General features: G+C 44.8%; 2 protein-coding genes across 10 annotated transcripts in view; one reads left to right on the top strand and one right to left on the bottom strand.

The window, feature by feature from the left end:
* Positions 1-2,470, top strand: part of PDGFRL (platelet derived growth factor receptor like) — a 61,293-nt gene extending 58,823 nt beyond the window's left edge. Inside the window, exons 4-5 of the mRNA XM_077773083.1 lie at positions 1,315-1,608; positions 2,001-2,470. Of these exons, the coding sequence (XP_077629209.1) occupies positions 1,315-1,608; positions 2,001-2,470 (764 nt within the window). The remainder of the gene's footprint in view (positions 1-1,314; positions 1,609-2,000) is intronic.
* A 2,165-nt stretch (positions 2,471-4,635) lies between these two features.
* The window catches only part of MTUS1 (microtubule associated scaffold protein 1), a 176,584-nt gene continuing 159,477 nt past the window's right edge, over positions 4,636-21,742 (bottom strand). For 6 of the 9 annotated variants that reach the window (XM_077772474.1, XM_077772482.1, XM_077772487.1 and 3 more), the window contains 7 exons: positions 17,533-17,747; positions 16,662-16,767; positions 15,301-15,374; positions 15,062-15,157; positions 11,994-12,110; positions 7,870-7,967; positions 4,636-6,920 (listed from right to left, as the gene is read on the bottom strand). In XM_077772474.1, the coding sequence (XP_077628600.1) occupies positions 6,707-6,920; positions 7,870-7,967; positions 11,994-12,110; positions 15,062-15,157; positions 15,301-15,374; positions 16,662-16,767; positions 17,533-17,747 (920 nt within the window). In that variant the 3' untranslated portion in view covers positions 4,636-6,706. The remainder of the gene's footprint in view (positions 6,921-7,869; positions 7,968-11,993; positions 12,111-15,061; positions 15,158-15,300; positions 15,375-16,661; positions 16,768-17,532; positions 17,748-21,742) is intronic. The other 3 variants (XM_077772504.1, XM_077772512.1, XM_077772476.1) reach the window with 2 other exon arrangements.

Below are 21,742 nucleotides of genomic sequence, written 5' to 3'. Positions count from 1 at the left end.
TCACCCAGGCTGGTAGGAAGCCTTGCAAAAGATGGAGACTCATTGATCCATGACCTACTCCTTTTTGATCTCAGAGCCAGGGAAGGACCTCCATGACAGTGAACTTGGCACTCACAGCCAAAGAGCTCTTTGGCCCACAAAGACATTTGATGTTGTGTCTAGGAATACTGTCCCCAACCTCAAACATCACATGAGTGTGGCATAAAGAGGGCTAGTGAAGGAGAAAGCCAAGAATAATTATTTGTTATAATAACCATTATATAATTATTCCACAGGAACATTGTGGGAAGCAATGAACAAATGTTGGAGTATGTTTAAGTTCAAAGATTTCTCTTAGCAATTCCCGTAGTATTCCGTGACGCTAGCATCTAGAAAACAGAGGATTTAATGTGCCATGCCAGAAAACAAACAAAAAACCAAAACCAGAACTCTAACCCACAGCCCTTTGACCCTTCTGAGGAATGTTTGTACAAGCAGGCCAGTTCTTGTTTCTCTCATTTCTGTAAGAGCCAATGCCATCATCTAGAACTTAAAAATATAGGGAGAATTTCAGGCTATAAGAACTTCTGAGACCACAGTTAGACAAGCTGAGGCTAGTGGGTTCCTCATCTGTCCTTCCTTGATTCTCTCTCCATTAACTGGCAGGAACACGGTCCTCTGGGCTGTAAGGTCAGGCAAGGGTACAGGGCCCTCCCTTAGCCGGGCCTCTCGGAGGCTTCGCTGTGCTGGGGAGCCGCTCTCAGTGACTGAGCACAGGCTTTGGGCTAACGTCTCCAGAGTTATAGCACGCTGTTCCCAGGATTGTTTTTGGTTTTTTTAAATGTTTGTTTGTTTTTGAGAGCACAAGTGGGGGAGGGGCAGAGAGAAAGAGAGAGACAGACAGAGGATCTGAAGCAGGCTCTGTGCCAACCGCACTGAGGCCTGATGATGTGGGGCTTGAACTCAGGAACCGTGGGATCCCTGACCTGAGCTGCAGTCGGAGGCTCAGCTGACTGAGTCACCCAACAGCCCCTCTTCACAGGTTATAAAACTGCTCTTAACATAAGGAAACCTGACTCCTCAGCTTTCTTAGTAGGGGAATTCGTGGGCCTGACTTGGGCTTCCACCAATACCCTTTTGTTACCTTTAAGGAGATGGGAAGTAAAATCTTTTTTAACAAAAAAGGAAAAGCATTGAAGAGCAGCTTTTTCTATGCGTAAAGACTCAGTATCTGAGTATATTGCCAGTCTCCTCTCTGTGCCCAAAGAATGTAAAAATCCTTAAAGCACTCTTACCTTGTTTCTCCAGAATAAATAAATCTCTTTCCCTTTGCAGAGAAAGGAGAACTCTTTGTCCCTTCCCCCAGTTACTTTGATGTTGTCTACCTGAACCGGGACAGGCCGGCTGTGGTTCCTTGTCGAGTGACTGTCCTGTCAGCCAAAGTCACCCTGCACAGGGAGTTCCCTGCCAAGGAAATCCCAGCCAATGGAACAGACATTGTTTACGACATGAAGAGGGGCTTTGTGTATCTGCAACCTCATTCTGACCAGCAGGGGGTGGTCTACTGCAAAGCGGAGGCTGGGGGCAAGTCCCAGATCTCAGTCAAGTACCAACTACTCTACGTGGAAGGTAAGCCTGCGCCTACGAGTGCCAAGAGTGTAGTCCCTTCCAGCTAGCCGGTATCAGACACTGCTCTTCCCAACTGTGGATGGAAATTGGGGGGCACAGAATGCTGTTCTTAAAGGCTCCTTTGTTGCACTGCCATTTCTAGAATTGCCTGTGACCCTGAGCTAAGACCCCTGGACTCCCTTCACCCATTGCTTGCTCCAGTACTGTCTCTGTGTGATGGATCAGCGCTTCTCCAGTTCTTCCAGCCTCTTAGAACACTCTCTGATGAGAGCATCCTCTCTGTTGTAATCAAAATCTGTGGTCTCCTAAGGGCACCATCCCTCCCCAACTAAGGTCAAGTTCTTCTGGTGTGTATGCCCCCTTCCTCACCCTGTGCTCTCATTTTCTGTCAGGAACCTCTGCTCCTCCGAGTCTTGTGGCCCCATCAGCTTTCTCTTCTCCTTTCCATTCACTCCCCTTCTTAGCTCCTGGTCCTCCTCATCACTGGGTGATGTCAACATCCACTTGGAGCTATCAGCCTAGTCCACTGACCGTCTTGACCCTCCGCCTCAAGGACCCCTCCCTCAGCTGCACCATCAGCCTGCCCGCAGCCACATCTGCTCCCACATGCGAATCACTCACTGAGTCAGACATTGTCGTGATGAACCACCTCATCCTTGCCCAGATTGTTGCTCAGTGTTCACTGACCCCTCTGTGTGTGTCCTCATCTTCACCATCTGCGCCTGCGCTCCCCACTGCCCTCCTGCCCTCCCCGCCCACCCAGCTTGGGTTCCAGGGCTCGCCACTGCTACGCTCTCTGCCCGCGCCCTCAACTCCTTGCCTGCCTGTTCTCCTCCCACTGTCCAGGGAAATACCGCTCTAGAGAACATGCTTGTACCCCTTCTCCATGACGAGAGCTACTGGAAAAATCCCATTGCTGTGTAAATTCAGTCTCTTCCAATTGGCCTAATTCCTCACTTCTTGAAGCAATTGAAGTATGCTCAAATCTCTCCCTTAAACATTGAACTTTTTTTAAAATGTTTTATTTCTGAGAGAGAGCTTGAGCAGGGGCAGGTCAGAGAGAGAGAGGGAGATACAGAATCTGAAACAGGCTCCAGGCTCTGAGCTAGCTGTCAGCACAGAGCCCGACGCGGGGCTCGAACCCACGAACTGTGAGATCATGACCTGAGCCAAAGTCAGACGCAGACTGAGCCACCCAGGCGCGCCAAAATTGAACTTTCTAAAATGTGATCATTTTAATGTTTGTTTATTTTTGAGAAACCGAGTATGGGGCAGGGAGGGGGCAGGGAGGGAGAAGGGGAGAGAGAATCCGAAGCAGGCTTCAGACTCTGAGCTGTCAGCNTGTTTTATGAGCAGAAAGTGTAGTAATACTGGTACTATTACAACCCTGTTCAAAAAGAATCCAGAACACACTAGATTCCTGTCACCAAAGCTGGTCGTAGCATCTCCAAAGTGACCATCTCACTTTCTAGAAATAGGGAATTATGTCATGCAGGGCATGGTGTTATCCATGCTTGATACGACTTAGCTCCCACTGGAGTCCTTTGGCCTAGCTGATGAATTCTACCACTCCCTTCCCCAAATCTGAACCTTGGGGAGCTCTGGTTCACTTACCCAGTGAGGGCTTCAGGCTTTACTGGCTGTAAATTCTGGAATCACAGAACTATCGAGTGGGCACTGTGAGGAGGGGAGCAATTGAAATTTTTATCTAGGTTTCTTGCTTAATACTCGTTCTATGCTGCTGGGGTTCCAGAAGAATTTCATATTAAGTAGAAACTTACTGAAGAGCAAAAAGAGCGCTCCCAACAGTATAAGGCTTGGGTATACTGTAAAAGCTCCCCTGTGCTATGCATACCACAGTCCTCGTGGGTTTGGCACTGGTAAGATGACCCTGCGGTGTTGGGTGAATGGGACCTGTTTATAGCAGCTTGCTGCTNGCGGCTGATCCACAGAGGACAGGGGCACACCACGAGAATCTCCCAGAGCATCATGACCATCGAAGACTTTGAGACCACTGATGTAGGGTACTACATTTGCACTGCTCAGAATCTCCAGGGGGAGACGACAGTAGCGACCACTGTTGAGTTTTCCTGACTTGGAAAATGAAGTCGAATGAATGGATGGGAAGTTCACCTGTGTACATGACCGGCTTCAGGGTTCTCTTGCCTAATGCTTTGCCGGAGGCTGGTGTCCAGTGCCAAACCCCACCCCCAGCCCTGTGAGTCAGACCCAGACATCCAAACTAAAAGGAAGTCTTCTGGTCTAATAATAGAAGTGTTAACTCCTCTGACAGAAAGCATGTATTTTGATTGCTTACCTACGTATATGCATTTCTACTTTTTATAAAAAAGCATAGATGTTAACAACTTTGTATACTCATTTCTATTAAATGGGCAAATTTTTGTAAAAAATACAAAATGGGCTAAGTTTGTTTTTTAGGTTGAAGTACATCCAGAAGGACTTGTTGGGGGCAATGTTCGGGTCAATACCCAAGATTCTATTCCACAATATGAGAGATATATAAATGGAGTAAAATATGGTTCAATTATATACGCAAAATGATGTGAAGGGATCAAAAACTCCCACCCTTTTCTAAGCTGCTACACCCAAAAGTACTAGTTCTAGATGAGTCATTCAGTAAGAACTACATGTGTTTTTTAAAACTTTAACTTTCAATATAAAGTAGATTTCTGATTCAAGAAAGATCTAGCTTCATTTGGGCTTTTTTTTTTTTACCCTTCAAAAATATTTAAACTTTGGCTGTTCCCATTTTCTTACCTTACGCAGCAGAAATTGTTAAAATCAGTTGAAGTTTCTCCCATACACAGAGCTGGGAACTGAGAGCAGCTTACCTGTGAGTCCAGCTCTGTGAACCAGATTTCAGCCCACGAGCAGCTGTGTGGTTGCATTAGAAGCTCCTGGGGAAACAGCTGAAGAGGAGACAAATGGTCACAGGTAACTTGCGAAAGGCTAAAAACCAGGTGACGCTTCAGAGGGTGCCATAGGTCAGACGTTGCAATCCTTAGGTTGAATATTCCAGCATTATTTATTTGATCAAAGTAAAATACATTTTCCAACACTACAAACTGAGCACAACTACAGTTTACACATTTTTATGACGTGCCAACATTTTGCATCCTACGTGAACAACATTTGGTTTGGAAAGAAAAAAATCTTAAAGTTCTCTGTTTTGTTTCCTACCTTCTCTCCTAACGTCTCCCATTCTCCAGAGACGTTTTGTATTAATTGTGTAAGACTGATTTCCCCGGACACCTAAACAGTATGGAGGACAGCAGGGAATCGCACAAGGGTCACCATGCCGAGGAGATGGATGGCAAACCCAACTTTGGCTAATGGCATTGAAAATAACTCAGAAGGGCAAGCAGAGAGCTATTCCAGAAGGTGGCAGTGAACCTAAATTCCCATTTATCGGAAGCAAACATGGAAGGTAACAGACATAATACACTGTTGGAGATTAAGGGCTTCAGACACAATCACTAATAAAAACCACCATGCATCATGGATCTCAGCTTGCCACGTAGTGTCCATGTAAATGAGGACTCAAATATCCACCTCTAGTATCCTGAAACTGTTCTCACACTATGGGGGTTGTTTGTACAGCCACTGGACAGTGACGCGGGTTTGTAAATACTGACATGCAGGGAGAGGGAGATCAAGCCACAGCACTTCCTTCTACCTCCCTCTAAATGTATTAGAATTGGGGGAGGTAATAAGTTCTGAAGAGAAATTGAACTGCAACTTGGAGGGAGTGGTACCCATCACATCTCCCACCCACTGACCTCCTCAAGGACCAGAGGATTCCTCCAAGAGTACAGGCAAGCTTACCGTTATCTTCCCAGAATGTTTTATTAAATACTACATCAATGCCCTACCCATCTGTGAGCACTGACTCCTCCTTTAATCCATTCAGCTCGCTAATGCCTTGTTCTTCACTCTCTCTAGGGTTTCCCGACATTTGTACCATCAGATCCAGGCCGTAGTTTGTTTGGAAAGTGGTTTTGGCACCTTGATGATGAGCTGGCTCTAGAAAAGCTATTCCTTGTCCCAGAGAAGAGTAGGTAGGAGGTAGAAGGTTTGCATTTGTGGCTCTGGCGAGGAGTGGGGCGTGGAGAGGAGGAAGGGGGGAAAGTGAAGGTAATGGGAGAGCAAACAGTTTAAATCTGTGGGGATAGCTCAGGTCAAGGTAAAAATAAGGCAGAAGCAAACCCATCGGTACTGCCCTTTCCTTTATAGATTTTTAGAAAAATTAGGGTTCTTATATTTGCTGATAGCCTGAGAAAATAGATTGTAGTATAATGTTAGGTTCACGTAGGGAGGTTAAAAACCTAGGAAAAAACCGAGCTAGTATGAACTGATGCGGTTGAACACCGAGAGACTGCCGGCAAGGTATCACAGAAGGACCCAGAGCTGCAGGGACATGAGCCGGTCCAAGCTCGCCGGTCATTACCGACCGCTCCCCACTGTCAAGGGCAGAGCCGAGTTGGCGGTAGAGAGTCTTAATTCAAGCAATTGCTGCTGCTCCTCCTATGGCTTTTGCAGAAGCGCGCACACTCTTCGGTGAGGGGTACCTACCCAGCCGGGTGCAGCGCTGGCCTCTCAGGACACGACGCCGGAGGCGGCAGCAGACACAGGACAGTCTGTCGCATCCACTCCACTCACGCATCCCCACTCAGACCAAAACAAAAATCCCAAGAAGGTGTCGGCGGCGAAGAACATTATAAAGGTTATAAATCTTTATCTTAACGGGCCCCCTGAGTTTTCTTCCCCCCCTATGCTTAGGTGGAAAGGGCAATGAACAAGCCCCTCTTGTTCCTTAAGTGCTTTGTGCAACAGCGTCCGTCTGTCCGTCCTTGCGGATCCGTTCTGAGGTCTTTGGGGAGGGGGCTCTTGGATGGGGTCCAAGTCTCCCTCCAGAGTGTTCCAGTCTCAGAAGGAGCCTCAGGGGCGGCGCCCGCCCAGTTCCAGCGTGGTCCCTACACGTCCGCCGCTGTGGCGCATGCTCCCGCGAGTGTGGTTGGGGTCAGTCCCGCAGGCCTGTCACAGATGCTTCCGACAGTCTCCCGGCTGCCAGGAGGGGTCATCTGGGTGAGACGCCGGGGGTGGGGCAGGAGCCAGGGCTCCGCGGGGGCTGGAAGGGGGCGGTGGCGGACGTGGGGGACCTCTTAGGGCTGCACAGGTCCCCATTGTGCAGCTTCCACAGCAGCTCCTCGTTCTCCATGGACAGTCTCTTGTTGACTTTGGACTCCTTCTCCAGGGACTCCTGCAGTACAGCCTGCTCGGTGGACAGTTGCCTTGAAGACAAAAAAGAGCCACCGACCGTGTGGATCTGGGTTAAAAGTAACTTGAAAAAATTCTTACCATTTAAAAAAAAAGTATATTGGGGCGCCTGGGGGGCTCAGTCGGTTGAGCATCCGACTTCGGTTCAGGTCATCATCTCCCATCTCATGGGTTCGAGCCCCACGTCGGGCTCTGTGCTGACAGCTCAGAGTCTGGAGCCTGCTTACTATTCTGTGTCTCCCTCTCTTTGCCCCTCCCCCACTCACACTCTTGCTCTAGCTCTCTCTCAAAAATATTTTAAAAATTTATATAAAAATGTTTATTTTTGAGAGAGAGAACACAAGTGAGCAAGAGGCAGAGAGAGGGAGAGAGAGAATCCCAAGCAGGCTCTGTACTGTCAGTGCAGAGCCTAATGCAGGGTTTGAACTCAAAAACTGTGAGATTGTGACCTGAGCCGAAGTCAGACATTCAACTGACTGAGCCACCCAGGTGCCCCCCAAAAATTCTTACCACTGGAGCCCCCAAAACAATCTCTTGGAAACAAAAGGGAGTCCTGCATGGAGCTACAAGACGTGGGCGCTTGGCTGGTGGAGACACGCTGGGTACATGAGCCACAGGAACAGCACCTTTGGGGGTGAGTTCAGAGTGGGCTGGCTGCCCCTGCCACAAATTTCTCCCCGTCGTAGGACTGTCTGCAAGCTGCTCCTGGGTGCTCCCTCTCTGAAACCACTCTAAGAGTCAGTAAGCCAAGGGCCTCGGGGATGGCTTGCCTGTTTAGGGGACACACTGTTTGCTCCACGTCACTGTGGTAAAAGCACGGAGGGCTCCAATCCTGTTTTCCACATGGAAATCAGCACCTGTTTAACCACACACTTCAACCCCATTTCCAGAGGTACGTGGGCGGAGTGTGGTAAGAACGCAACACTGGAAGGGAGGAGCTCAGAACAGTAGGGCCATTTTTACCTTGAAATTGCCATGTGCTTGTCCATCCGAGCTTTTAGTTCCTCATTCTCCTGCTGGAATCGTTTCAGTTTGTCAACCAGCGCTGTGTTGCTGTCCACCTTGGCGCAAACAAGAATGCAGACATTAATACATTAAAAATGTCCCTTGTTCCCTTGGGCACGTTCCAGACACCAGCACACTTGGAGAGATTTAATGAAGCAAAGTGTAAAGATCTACTGACATATCTGTACACTGACATGCTGCACAAAGATTCTAAGGCAGCAACACAGAGCATCTGGATATATTTTTTGAAAACACGGCTGCCAGGCCGCTTGAAAACTGGCACACCCAGGGGGTGACTAGTTTGTTCTAGGTCATACTGTTTCAGAGCTGCCCCTGAGAATTGGTGCCCTGCCCTGGGCAACACTGGAGGCTGCGCCTCTTTCAGCTTTGAGGAGGGAACCCGCATCTGTAAGGGCACTATGGTCTCCCACAGCCATTGCTGGAGAAGACAAAAATCCCCACGTCTGATGAAAACTCCTAGGAAGCCAACAGTTCACAGTTCTTGGCACTGTTTACTATGGCCTCAAATGTGGTTTCCAGTCTCTTTGGCATTTACCGCTGGGTGGCCTCACAAAGCAGCAATTCACGAGGCTCTGCGGAGCATCAGTTGGGAGAAGGGACACAGGCACACTAGACAAAGCCTCCCTCCTGGACAGGTCAGTTGAAGACACTCTGTCCTCCTGCTGGCCTGCGCCAGGCTCAACTTTTATGGAAAACCAACTGATCAGTGGAGATATTAAAGGATAAAACCCCATAAGCCATTTAATCACTTAACGTGATGAAGAGCTGATTACATCCCACTGACTGTCTAAAGGTACGATGCGATTACTTGCTTAGGAGGTGACAGTCACAGCTCTGTCAAATTCTCCCTAATCCCTGTCTTTGTAGTGGAGGACTAATATACTCGGATTATGACTTCTTGGTTGGGAGTCCTGTTGTCCTTAATGTTTCNTTGTAGGAAAAAGAAAACCTTGGAATTTCCAGTAATTAATTACAAAGGAATTCAAAACAAAACATGAGGTGGGAAATCTGGAATTAGAGACTGGGCTGTGATTGGCTTGATGATATGATTTTATCCAATTCCTCATTTTATTTATTAAAAAAAATTTTTTTTGTTTATTTTTGAGAGCGAGTCAGAGCACAAGCAANCTGGAATTAGAGACTGGGCTGTGATTGGCTTGATGATATGATTTTATCCAATTCCTCATTTTATTTATTAAAAAAATTTTTTTGTTTATTTTTGAGAGCGAGTCAGAGCACAAGCAGGGGAGGGGCAGAGAGAGGGGAAGACACAGAATCCGAAGCCAGCCCCAGGCTGTGAGCTGTCAACACAGAGCCTGACGCAAGGTCTGGACCCATGAACCGTGAGATCATGACCTGAGCCACCCAGGCACCCCCAATTCCTCAGTTTAAAGGAGAGGAAACCAGCCCTGGGGGTGTTCACAGCTAACTACTGGCAGAACTTGTTCTCATATCAAAGCTTTCCAGCTGAGAAAGCCTCCTTGCTTTCTAAGAGTCTTCTTTTCTACAAAGACTTGGTGCTTACAAATACAAGCATACTCCTTTTATTGTATTTCACTTTCTTGTGCTTTGCAGACATGACCGGGTTTTTGTTTTTTACAAATTGAAGATGTGTAAGTCAAGCAAGTCCACTGGTGCCATTTGTCCAACAGCGTTTGCTCATTTCAATGTCTCCGTATCACATTTTGGTAATTCTGGAAATATTTCCAACTTTTTCAATATGATCACATTTGCTATGGTGACCGGTCATTAACAACTCACTGGGAGCTTAGATGGTTAGCATTTTTTAAATTAAGGTATGTGCACTGATTCTTTTTTTTTTTTTTTAAAGCTACAATGCTACTGCANAAACATGAGAGAAAGCACAAAAGGGGGATTTTAAAAAAAAAAAAAAAAAAAAAAAAAAAAAAAGAAAAGAAAACCTTGTAGGAAAAAGAAAACCTTGGAATTTCCAGTAATTAATTACAAAGGAATTCAAAACAAAACATGAGGTGGGAAATCTGGAATTAGAGACTGGGCTGTGATTGGCTTGATGATATGATTTTATCCAATTCCTCATTTTATTTATTAAAAAAATTTTTTTGTTTATTTTTGAGAGCGAGTCAGAGCACAAGCAGGGGAGGGGCAGAGAGAGGGGAAGACACAGAATCCGAAGCCAGCCCCAGGCTGTGAGCTGTCAACACAGAGCCTGACGCAAGGTCTGGACCCATGAACCGTGAGATCATGACCTGAGCCACCCAGGCACCCCCAATTCCTCAGTTTAAAGGAGAGGAAACCAGCCCTGGGGGTGTTCACAGCTAACTACTGGCAGAACTTGTTCTCATATCAAAGCTTTCCAGCTGAGAAAGCCTCCTTGCTTTCTAAGAGTCTTCTTTTCTACAAAGACTTGGTGCTTACAAATACAAGCATACTCCTTTTATTGTATTTCACTTTCTTGTGCTTTGCAGACATGACCGGGTTTTTGTTTTTTACAAATTGAAGATGTGTAAGTCAAGCAAGTCCACTGGTGCCATTTGTCCAACAGCGTTTGCTCATTTCAATGTCTCCGTATCACATTTTGGTAATTCTGGAAATATTTCCAACTTTTTCAATATGATCACATTTGCTATGGTGACCGGTCATTAACAACTCACTGGGAGCTTAGATGGTTAGCATTTTTTAAATTAAGGTATGTGCACTGATTCTTTTTTTTTTTTTTTTAAAGCTACAATGCTACTGCATACCGAGTAGACTTTTCTAGGCACTGAGAAACCAAAAAGTTCAACTGTGTCACTTTACTGCAATAGTGGCATTGTGGGGGTGGGAAATCGAACCTGCTGTATCTTTGAGGTATGCTTGTAAATAAAGTAACCCAGGGATTACCTGTTGTAACAACTCCTTCTGCAGATGTGTAGGCAATGCTAACTAATACCATGATCCTTCTGCTGCATGGCAACCAACAAAAATTTTTATAGATCAACAAAAATCAAGATGTGTTGGTAAGTTTACAGCAGAGGTTGTTTGTCATGTATACGGTATTTTGAAAAGTTCTGATGTGTGGTAGCATATGGGACAACAGCTTATGAAGTGGGCTGTCTACATCACTGCTGACGGCCAGATTAGCTTTATCAGGCTTGATGGAACAGGATGACCTTTGGCAGGAACTGGTATAGACACCACGTTAGCCCTGTTAATAACCCATAAGAGATCTTCTTTCCTTCCTTTAAAAGAAAATCAAAATTTCCTAGCAATTCCAAGTGCCTGTATATCCAGATGGGGGTTTAGCCCTTACCTCCCTTCACAGAGATGAAAAGTGAACCAAACCAAGAGTGACCAGCTCCCTGTTGTCCAGAGCTGGTTTGGGCACTCACTCACTCAACAATGAGTCACTCACAACTAGGGGACAAGGGACAAGCAGAGCTGGGACAGTCAAGAGCAAAGTACGCAATGGCTGGGACCAGAGAAGCTGCCTTGCCAAGCCCTGCCCTCCTGGGGAGATTCCTGGCCACCGGCTGCTGAGCCCCAGGGCAGACACTCCGCTCACACAGGGACTCGGGGGGTGGACTCGTCCCTAGCCAACCCAAGGGCTCTGCCCTCGAGGCCACCAACTAAGCTTCGTTCCTATTTTTCATAATGCCTGCATTTGTCCAACCAGATTAGTTTTACCTGAGATAGCAAACTGAATTGCCCTCATGTGATTAACTTACACAGTCATCTGTTTCGGGCATAAGACACCAGCCCAGAGTTGGTGATAACTAAAGTGCTGATTTTACAATATTTTCAAATTCTTCTCTGGTGAGTTCAGATTCACAGAACTCTTGAAACAGAAGCCTAATTTGTTTGCTGTGCTTTTTCCAAGGACCCGAATGCTGTTTTACGAGTTCCTTGGAAACAATGGGTCAGAAGGCAGCACTACAGAAGCCTGGAGCAAACACCCAGGAGAAAATGTACCTTCTTTTACCTTCTGCACATTTCCAAGTATCATTAAGTAGCAGGAAGAACAACTGGGCAGCTGTAGTGCAGACCCCAGTTCCTACTCCACACATGCTGTGCTATGGGGCCAAACTCTCAAAGAAACGTACCAGCTTCTCCATTTTCATTAACTTGACATCCTGCTGATGCAGTTTTTCATTCTTGATCTCCAGCACGGCTTTCAGGCTTTCTAGTTCTTGCTCAAGGTACATGACCTGAGGAGTCTTCTGGAACAGACAGAGCAGAGCAGAGCTCAGACTCATCATGTAACACACGGTGTTCAAATGCTCAACCAAGTCTTTGATTAGATTTAGAAACTTGAGCAAATAGGTACCAAGAGATATCGACCTTCTCACGGCAGCTTCACAGAAAGGTAAAAAGAAGGGTTTAGAGAACTAAAAGCCCCAAGTCTTTGGTTCTAAGAACCTAATGAAACATTTCACCTTTGAAAATAAACGTTTCAGTCATTTATCAAGACCTTAAGATGGAAAAATAGTTTACTGAAAGAAAAAAACCACCTTTGCTTACAAAACAACTCTCAGTAGGGATGAGACCGTTACAAGCCCTTCGCTGGTATTTGGAGGGAAAAAAGGCGACAACTGTTCTCTCTCAACAAAGTCAGTCAACTGATCAGGAATGGAAAGCAGTACATCTATAGTGCTCTCTGGAAAACAACAAGATGACCATAATGTCCTGAGTCTTTTGGATTTTTCTTATCATGGGACAATACCGGCCTGGCCCTGCTTCTCTTTCATTCTTTTTCTCTAGTTTAATATGCACCATTAAAAGGCTGTCCAAGGTAGGGGTGTCTGGGTGGCTCAGTTGGTTGAGGGTCTGAGTTCAGATCAGTCATGGGCACATGGTTTGGGAGTTCGAGCCCTGCACTGGGCTGTGCGCTGACAGTGCAGAGCCTGCTTGGGATTCTCTCTCTCCCTCTCTCAAAATAAACAAACCTTAAAAAATAAATTAAAAAATAAAATGCCATCCAAGGTAAAGAGGGGAGACAGCCTCTTAGAGCACACCACCAGGGTGGCATCCTGACTCCTTGCTTTATTTCCGGACATCCCAGTGAACCATCCAAACTGTTGGATACAAATGAACAGCGAAAGATCTACTGATCACATGTTGAATGAGAGGCTTTCTTAGACAAGGGTCCGTGGTGTCGATCATCCAAACACCCTCCTGGGCCGTATTTAATGCTCTGGACCAATCCTCAGGGAAGACCAGGGAATGGATCTTCAGGGATGACCTATTCAGACCCCTCACTGCACAGGAGACCCTGAGTTCCACAACCCAGGTGACCCGCTCCGGGAAAGTGCCAGAGACAAAAAGTGCCCAGGTGGGGGGTCACACCCAGGTCTGCATCACCAGCACTGCTTCTCAAACTTCCCGAGTCTCGTATACTGTCGTCCTTTTCACATATGGATGGGGTTTTTCCCCCTAAAGAGAGAAAATCCTATCTCACTTTTGTTTTGTTGAGTTTTTTTTAAAGTCTCTTTATTTTGAGAGAGAGAGAGAGAGAGAGAGAGAGAGAGAGAGAGAGAGAGAGAATATCCCAAGCAGGCTCTGTGCTGTCAGTGCAGAGCCTGATGTGGGGCTTGAATTCACTAACCAGGAGATCATGAGCTGAAATCAAGAGTCGGACACTTAACCCACTGAGCCGCCCAGGCACCCTTACTCTGTCGATTATTAAAACTTAGAGCATCCACAGCCCTGTTCCCTGCGTCTCAGCCCGCGTGTCCCTTTCTCAAATGTGCTCTCCCACAGCAGCAGGTGCCTTCACACAGGGGGAGGCAGTAAATAACCCCGCTTTCTTCAATCTGCTTCCTTTAGTTTTCAAGAGCTGCTGTAGTCCCAGGAAGCTCTTTAACAATCTGTTCCTGGAGCCATTTGTAAGGTTTACAGCCTGCCTTTCAGTCTAGATTTTTCTTTTTTTAAATCACTGCTTTGTCTAAGAATGTTCCAGAACAAACAGCTTTGAAGTTTCACTGAACATGACCTCATCTAATTGCATTCCAATGTCTAAGAGGGGGGCCCAGAGACATGAGCACAAGAGCTCACCAAGTCACCCGCACACACGTGCTTCGGGCTGGCAGACTCTAAGCGACAGCATAACTTTCTGCAGCCCCGCGCGCACATGTATGACAGCGGTGACATTGAAGACAAACAGGAAAATGTTTTTTAAATTCTCCAAAGTAGGGTGGGGGCAGGGGAGTAGGGTTACAGTTCCGAGAGAAAATTGAGCTCCCAAGATAAATCTGTACTTTTCAAAAGGAAGGATTACCCCTCTGACCCACTGCTGAGACACAAAAAGGGAAAGGAATGAAGCACCTATGCTATTACAAGATGCATTAACCTCGACAACGTAAGCAGAGCGAGAGAAGCCAGACACAAAAGGCCACACAGAACACGATTCCGTTTCTATGAACTGTCCAGAGTAGGCGGATCCATGGAGGCAGAAAGTAGACTGGTTCTTCCCTAGGGCTGGGGGTGTTGGGGGTGGGGAGAGGAATGGGAAGTGACTGCTAATGGGCACAGGGTTTCTTTTTGGGGGTGACAAAATGGTCTGTAATTAGATAATGGTGACCAATGCGCAACTTGTGTACCACTGAACTGTACATGTAAAAGGAGGGGCACCTGGGTGCCTCAGTCAGTTGAGCTCGGACTTTGGCTCCGGTCATGATCTCACAGTTCTTGAGTTCAAGACCCACGTCGGGCTCTGTGCTGTCAGCTCAGAGCCCGGAGCCTGCTTCAGATTCTGTCTCCCTCTCACTCTGCCCACCCCACTCCCCCAAAAATCATTTGAATGAAAAAAAGGTGAAAAAAGGGTGAATGTCGTGGTATGTCAGTTACATCTCAGCATACCAGTTAGTTTAAAAACAAACAAACAAAAGCGTAATCCTCACATGAAACCTTGACCCTCACAGACAGTTTTCCTGTCTTCCTGCAGTCATTAGCCAAGACCCCTTGCAATCTACTGGGCTTCACCTGTGTGTGGTGCTTAGGATTTCTAAAAAGACACCAAGAAACAAAGAAGCCACTTTAAAAATCATTCTGCAACACAGGAGAAGGAATCCAAACCCCTATTATTCCTCTTGCTGCTGAACACTTAGTGGACCCGAAAAGGCAGCTGAGCAGAAGAAAACTCAGGAGTGATGGAGAAGCACACACAACTTACTAAATTTGCTTTCTCTCTTGATATTCTTTTTTGTTCTTCTGATTTCAACTTTTCATTTAAAGCATCATTTTCACTCTTCAGATCATTGATTTGTTTCTAAAACAAACAATGAAATGTGGAACACAAGTTAACAAGCAGACACCAGAAACATAGCAAATGTACACAAAAACAGTATCCAAAACACACGAACCTCAAAAATGAGGACACTTTGGCGGGGGGGGTGTCTGATATTTACTCACCTCTAGTGATTCCTGCTTGTCATAAAGCATATCCTCAAGTGATTTCTTTTCTATTTCATGGTTTTTCTTGATTTCTGGAAAGAAGTAATTTTTTGAGGCAATGACATCATATAAGATCACTATATTCTACGGTTAAAGCACGCACATGGTAAGAGTTCATTAAGAAGCAGTATGGCTATCTTTCTTTATATCTATAGATGTTTTTATATGAATTAAGCTATCTGTTCTCAAATTAGCCCTACAAGGGGAGTAGGGCAGGGAGTATTTTTCCATTTTATGATGGAGAGCATGGAGGCCCACAGAGGCCCAGAGGCCTCAGGAAACACAGAGCACCTTCTCAGGGGAGGGCCCCAAACACTGGCCTTCTTCCTCCTGCTCTGGAATTCCTCTGCACTTTGCCATTTGCTCTTCACGACCCAAACAGAAGTCTAAAACACTCCCCATTTCAGAGGCGCCTGGGTGGCTCAGCTGGTTAAGCATCGGACTTCAGTTCAGGTCATGATCTCGTGGATTCTGAGTTCAAGCCCCACATCAGGCTCTGTGCTGACAGCTCAGAGCCTGGAGCCTGCTTTGGATACTGCATCTCCCTCTCTCTTTGCCCCTCTCTCTCTCACTGTCTCTCTCTCAAAAATAAACATCAAAAAAATTTAAATCAAGCCGGTTTCTAGCAGGAAGGAAGAACAGTTTACTAAATGTATCCTGGGCCAGTCACTTTTACATGTTCTCTCTCTAACTTCACACAACTCTATTCTTCTGATGAGAAAGGCCTTTGCCAAAGGTCACCCAGCCAGTTCCTAAACCCATGTCCACATGCTGCTCTGGGGGAAGCATGGAGCTCGGTGTAACGACTTCTGCTGTAGCTATACTCTTGCATTCTGAAAGCAACGGCCCCTTCTTCTTCTCCTACTTCCAACTCTTCTGTTCATGAGAAAACAATTTTAAAAAATTCTTTCTTGATTCAAAAAGTGCCATCTACATTTCACAGCATCATTGGTGTGCAAGAGAGTTGGTGAGCAAGTGTGCTTAGCATGGATCCTTTACTGTGGCCAGGATGTAAACGAACACTTTTAACCTCCCAGGACCTCAAGTGATAAAGAACAATACTACCACAAAGGTCTTTACTTTCTTTAAAATTCATCTGTTTCTTAACAGGCTGGCATTTGTGACAAACTATTATTTGCATCCTAAGGGAAAAGGCATGTGGTAACAATGAACAATGCAAAAAGAAAGCAAAAACACTCCAAACTGAATACCACTGGGTATTCTCTGGAAAGGAAGGTTATGAATCATTTCCGTTTTAAAACATATCATGCTGTTCCATTAGATCTGATTCTATTTTTTTTTTTTTAAAGCATTCTTGCCTGAAAGGGAGTTTTCATAGGCTTTCTTCAGCAATTCAATTTTCTCTGAGTGGCTAGCTTCAATTTCCAGCTTTGAAGTTTCATGGGCAGCATTTAAGTTGTCAAACTAGAAGTAAAAAAAAAACCAAAACAGAACCCAAACAACAGTTCACCAGTAAAGTTAAAACTCTTAACTTGAACAGTAAGCAGCAACATTAGGAGACTTGATTTATAAGCTTGCATTCAAGGGCTGCCCAACACAGGGAAACACCCACCCAGCTGGGGTCTGCCACTTGCAATTCTCCAGTCTGTCCCCCCTGGGGAGCCCAAACACACAAGTTCTCCAGGGTTCACCGAGGGAAATAGCCAAGTCCATCCTAAGGAATGAGGATATATTTCATGGTGATAGGACCATGTAAGATCCACGCCTGCCATACTGGCCTTTATAGCCTCAGTCCCTAGCACACGCCCAGCGTAGGCATTCAGTAAATATTGGCTAAATGAAAAGCTGGTTTTAAAGGGAGCAAGAAAATTAAAGACGAGTTTATGATATACTATTATGTGAAAAATATGGGTTATTCAATGCCGTTTTAAAAAAGAAGAAATGCAAAACCATCTTTTTGCAATATAACATCAAAATGTTCACAAAGGGATGATGTTCAGGTAGTAGGATAAAGGATGTTTTTGTTTGTATTTTTTTTACTTTGCTTTCTTTTTTCTTCCTTTCTTTGGCTCAATATTGCTTTGATCATAAGGGAAAAAAAACACTGAAAAACCCCTTTTCACTTATTTAAACAAAGAGAAGTTAAAAGGAAATTCATCATCAAACAACAATTAGAATTTAAATAAACGGCCATGACCAAGAACATGTTCAAGCTCCGAAAGCACAGACCTGCTCTTGCAATTGGTTTTTGTACTTCTCTGCTTCTTCAATGTAAATGTTCTGGAGCTTTTCACACTCCCCTGTATAAAATTCTTTAAGCCGATTCTCCAGCTCTGTTAGGTCAGTCTGGTGCTGCTGGTTTAGCTTCTGGACAAACCCTTCGTAAGCTATTTGCAACTCATTTCTGGCTTTTTCTAATTTCTCACAGGTAGATGAAGCAGTGACTGAAAAGAGATGAAAAAGGTTAAAGATATTTAACCTGCTAAGTGTCCTAAAATCATAGCATTTCAGGCATAGGTGTGAGGACTCTGGAAACATTAACACAGTACTCTGAGTAATCAGTTCTCTCTTGACCAGACTTTCAAATGTAATAGTATAAAAGTGAACAATAAATAAGAACAAGAGGAAATGGTCACTGGCAACCCTCCACCCCCCAAAACCAAACAAAACCAAAAACAAACAAACAAACCCCACACAATCATCTAGCAAGAAGTAACAGAAGTACTTGAGAAGAACCAGGTTTCCAAGGGAGGATCACCCTTTTGTGTGTTGACCAATCAGTGCGGGGGCCATAAGGAGAGGAGGCTCTGATTGGCTGAGGCGTTTCTAAGGATGGCCAGCCAGTAGGGAGACGCTAAGACACAGAGGGAACAGGGAAGACCAGAGAGAAGAAATAAACGGATAATAAGCTTCCACTTAATTTGAGCTGTTTTCAAAAGTATAGTAATAAAAACAAAGTATCAGAATATGTTGAACACAAATCACCAGAGCATAAAAACTTCAGGAAAAACACATTTTAAATGTTATCATGTATATATATCATTTATATTGTTGATATACATAGGTTGATATTTTTAAAAGGCAAAGTTATCTGAAAAACAGAATTTAAAATCAGAGCATCTTACTTCACCACCACTACTGAAAACATAATTATTAGCAATACATTTCAGATTTGCACGTAAATGCATATAACACCAAGCATACTATCATAAATCCTGGAAGATCTCTATCATTTCTCAGAAGCTTGACTCTGGACCTTTTTAACCTTCTTTCAGTGACATTCAATACAGGTGAAAATAGTGCTACTCTCTCAGGAGAATGCATGTTCTCAATATCCTAAAGCACCCACGGACTAATACAGAGTACTGGTAAGTCTGTTGTTAACCCTTACCTCCCTTTTGGCAAGGAATATAGATTTCTGGAGTCATGGAAAAATAAAATTGTGGTAGGGAAGAGAAAAGGACAGTTTAGTTTACTGATCATTCTAGCTAAGTAATGCGGAACTGGCTGGTTTCTGGGACGTATTTCCAGCAAGGAGGTAGATGTGCCTTCATGGTTTCTTGGGAATATGCCATGTGGCAGTAGAAATATTAGTCACTTATCCCCTATTAGTATTCCTTCAGAGGCAAAATGGACCATAGTGAATAATGACAAGAATAGTTTCTGCTAAAGAGAACCATTAAAATTCAAATATATCCATAAATACTTACTGAAGGGGAAAGGAACATAAAAAATAAATAAATAAAACCACTACTCAGTGAATGGGGTTCCCCATACATGTTATCTCATCTACTCCTCCCAGAAGTCCTATGAGAATGGTATTACTTAACGAATAAGGAAACCAACAGACAGAGTACATAATTTGCCTATAAGCACACAGCTAAGTCAGTGGGAGGAGAATGGACTGGGGTAAGCAGTTTGGATTCTGATGGTCTATATCCGAAGCCCGTCTGTGCTTCTCCCACCCCACATGGAGTGGTGAGAAACAACACGGAGCCTCTCCTTGGGAGGCTCACTGTCTAATTGAGAAGACATACACTTCTGAGAAACAGTAATACAGGGCAGTACCTAAGGATCCAATAAATAAGCACTCAAAGTAGTTTATACTCAGATACAATGGTATGTAAATTTGGGTCTTAAATTTTTTTTACGTTGTGATAACATGTATGTAACATCAGTACCTCAGATAAATAGAATCATACACAGTCTGTCCTTTTGTGCCTGGATTATTTCACTCAGCAGCACGTCTGCAAAGTTCCTCTGTATGTTGTGATCCATGTCAGAATTCCCACCCTTTTTAAACCTGGATAATATTCCATTGTGCATACAGACCACCTTTTGTTTATGCATTCATCTGTCAACAGACACCTGGGTTACTTCCCCCTGTGGGCTGTTGTGAATGCTACTGTTATAAACACGGGCACACAAACACCTGTTCACGTCCCTGTCTTCACTTCTTTTGAGTGTGTACCTGGGAGGTGACTTGCTGGATCATGTGGTAATTCTGTTATTATCTGAGGAAACACCATCCTGTTTTCCCAGACATCTACATCATTTTTACATTCCCACCAGGAGTGCACAATGGTTCCAATTCCTCCACACTTTCACCCAAACTAGTTTTCTTTTCTTTTTTTCTTTTTTTAAGCCATCCTAATGGGTGTGAAATGACAGCTCACTGTGGTTCTGATCAGGATAGTTTTTTTTTTTTTTTTTTAACTGAGCCATGTGACATAAATCCCATTCTGACACTGAGGGTGAAAACTATTCTACCATGAACAAAGGTGGGAGACTGCACAGCGTGCCTTGGGGACTAGGACTTTCACAAGGCAGAACAGCTGGAGATAAGACCCAAAGAGGTAGATGGAGGCCAGACTATGAAGGTCATCAAACAAACACTGACAATTCAGTCCCTTAAAACTACATTTTGGAAGTTATTTTTCTTTAAAAGAGTTTAGTAAAAGATAATGGTTATGTTGATGGTTACACCATACTCTTCTGACTTTTCCTTTTTATTGTACTAATTATTTACCAAAGGAGGGGGGTGGAGAAATGATTCAAGGAGGCAAATATTAGTCAGATAGGTACACACAACATTAGCTTCCACTAACCTTCCCAAGTATACAAATGCAATGATGGCCCCACAGGCTTCCCTGTGGGAATCCACATGAGAATGCTCTATGAAAGCAGACGACTGAAAAATATTTTGCAAGCAGTCAATGAGGATATCAAATAGCTTTCTTATTGGTTTCATGCAGCCTTTACACTTAATNCATGATCCCAGCCCATTTGAATGCTCATATCAGAGACAGAAACGTCTAAGTGAACCAGAAACTAGAAGATCTTCTATGTGAAGTTAATAGTTTGCTAACACCCACCAAATTTTAATACATATGTTTGTAATGAAACAACGATCAATATGCATGTATATCTACAGTATATCTGACTTTAAAATCAAACAGGATATAAGGAAATCCTCTCACATTAGCCACCGGAGATAGTGTTTCCTATTTAAAAAAAAGAAAAAAGAAAAAAGTAAAGAAAAAACAGAGGAGAAAAAAACGCTTCAAAGTGTTTGATTTTGTTGGCCACTGTGAGCACGGCGGAGGGAAGGCAGAGGGACGAGGAGAAGGGAAAACAGGCCAGAACAGGGAGAGAAGGATTCACCGCTGTGGGTACAGCCGTCCCGAGTGTGGGCTCAGCCCCAGGTGGTGACGTCAGCCCGCAGCTGTGCACAGACCTTTGCTCCGCTACTGGCCTGGGGTGCTGTGTGGACAACAGCTGGACCGAAATCACCCCTCACACAAATAGCTTTACTGGGAATTAACTGGCCTGGGCTCCTAAAGCAACATTTATTTGGCACAAAGGTTCTCGAAATACTTTTTAAGGACACCCGTGTAACCATCGCATCAAGGGTGCGGAGTGCTCCTTTCCACCAGACACGCACCCAGTGGAGGGAGAGCGGGATGTCACCTGGGCCCTTTCCTTGTGCTCATGACAGGTGAGGAGAGCTNGTAACCATCGCATCAAGGGTGCGGAGTGCTCCTTTCCCCCAGACACGCACCCAGTGGAGGGAGAGCGGGATGTCACCTGGGCCCTTGTGCTCATGACAGGTGAGGAGAGCGCTTTAATGCCACCTGTGCTCGCTCCTCCTACTTGTCTCAGCCTGGTCTCGTCCTCGCTTACGCTCCAGAATCCTACTCCCTTCCAGACAATGAGTCAGGCTCCCAGCAAAGCCAGAATAAAACAGAGGATCTTCCAGAATTTCCAGCAAGTGAGCAATGGGTTTTCAGTGTCAGGTGATACTGTTTTCCAGAAGTTGTCGCACAAATACAAAATCCAAACAGTACAAGGAATCTTTTTGTCCTAGTGTCTAAATCCTTCAATTAGGCGACTGGTCAGAGCAGGTCAGTGACTAAGGGTGACACAGGCCACTGCCCGT

This window comes from Crocuta crocuta, unplaced genomic scaffold, assembly GCF_008692635.1.
Source record: "Crocuta crocuta isolate KB4526 unplaced genomic scaffold, BGI_CrCroc_1.0 scaffold140, whole genome shotgun sequence".
Taxonomy (NCBI): Eukaryota; Metazoa; Chordata; class Mammalia; order Carnivora; family Hyaenidae; genus Crocuta; species Crocuta crocuta.
Note: the sequence above shows the minus strand (reverse complement) of the source record. Positions and strands in the feature narration are given on the sequence as shown.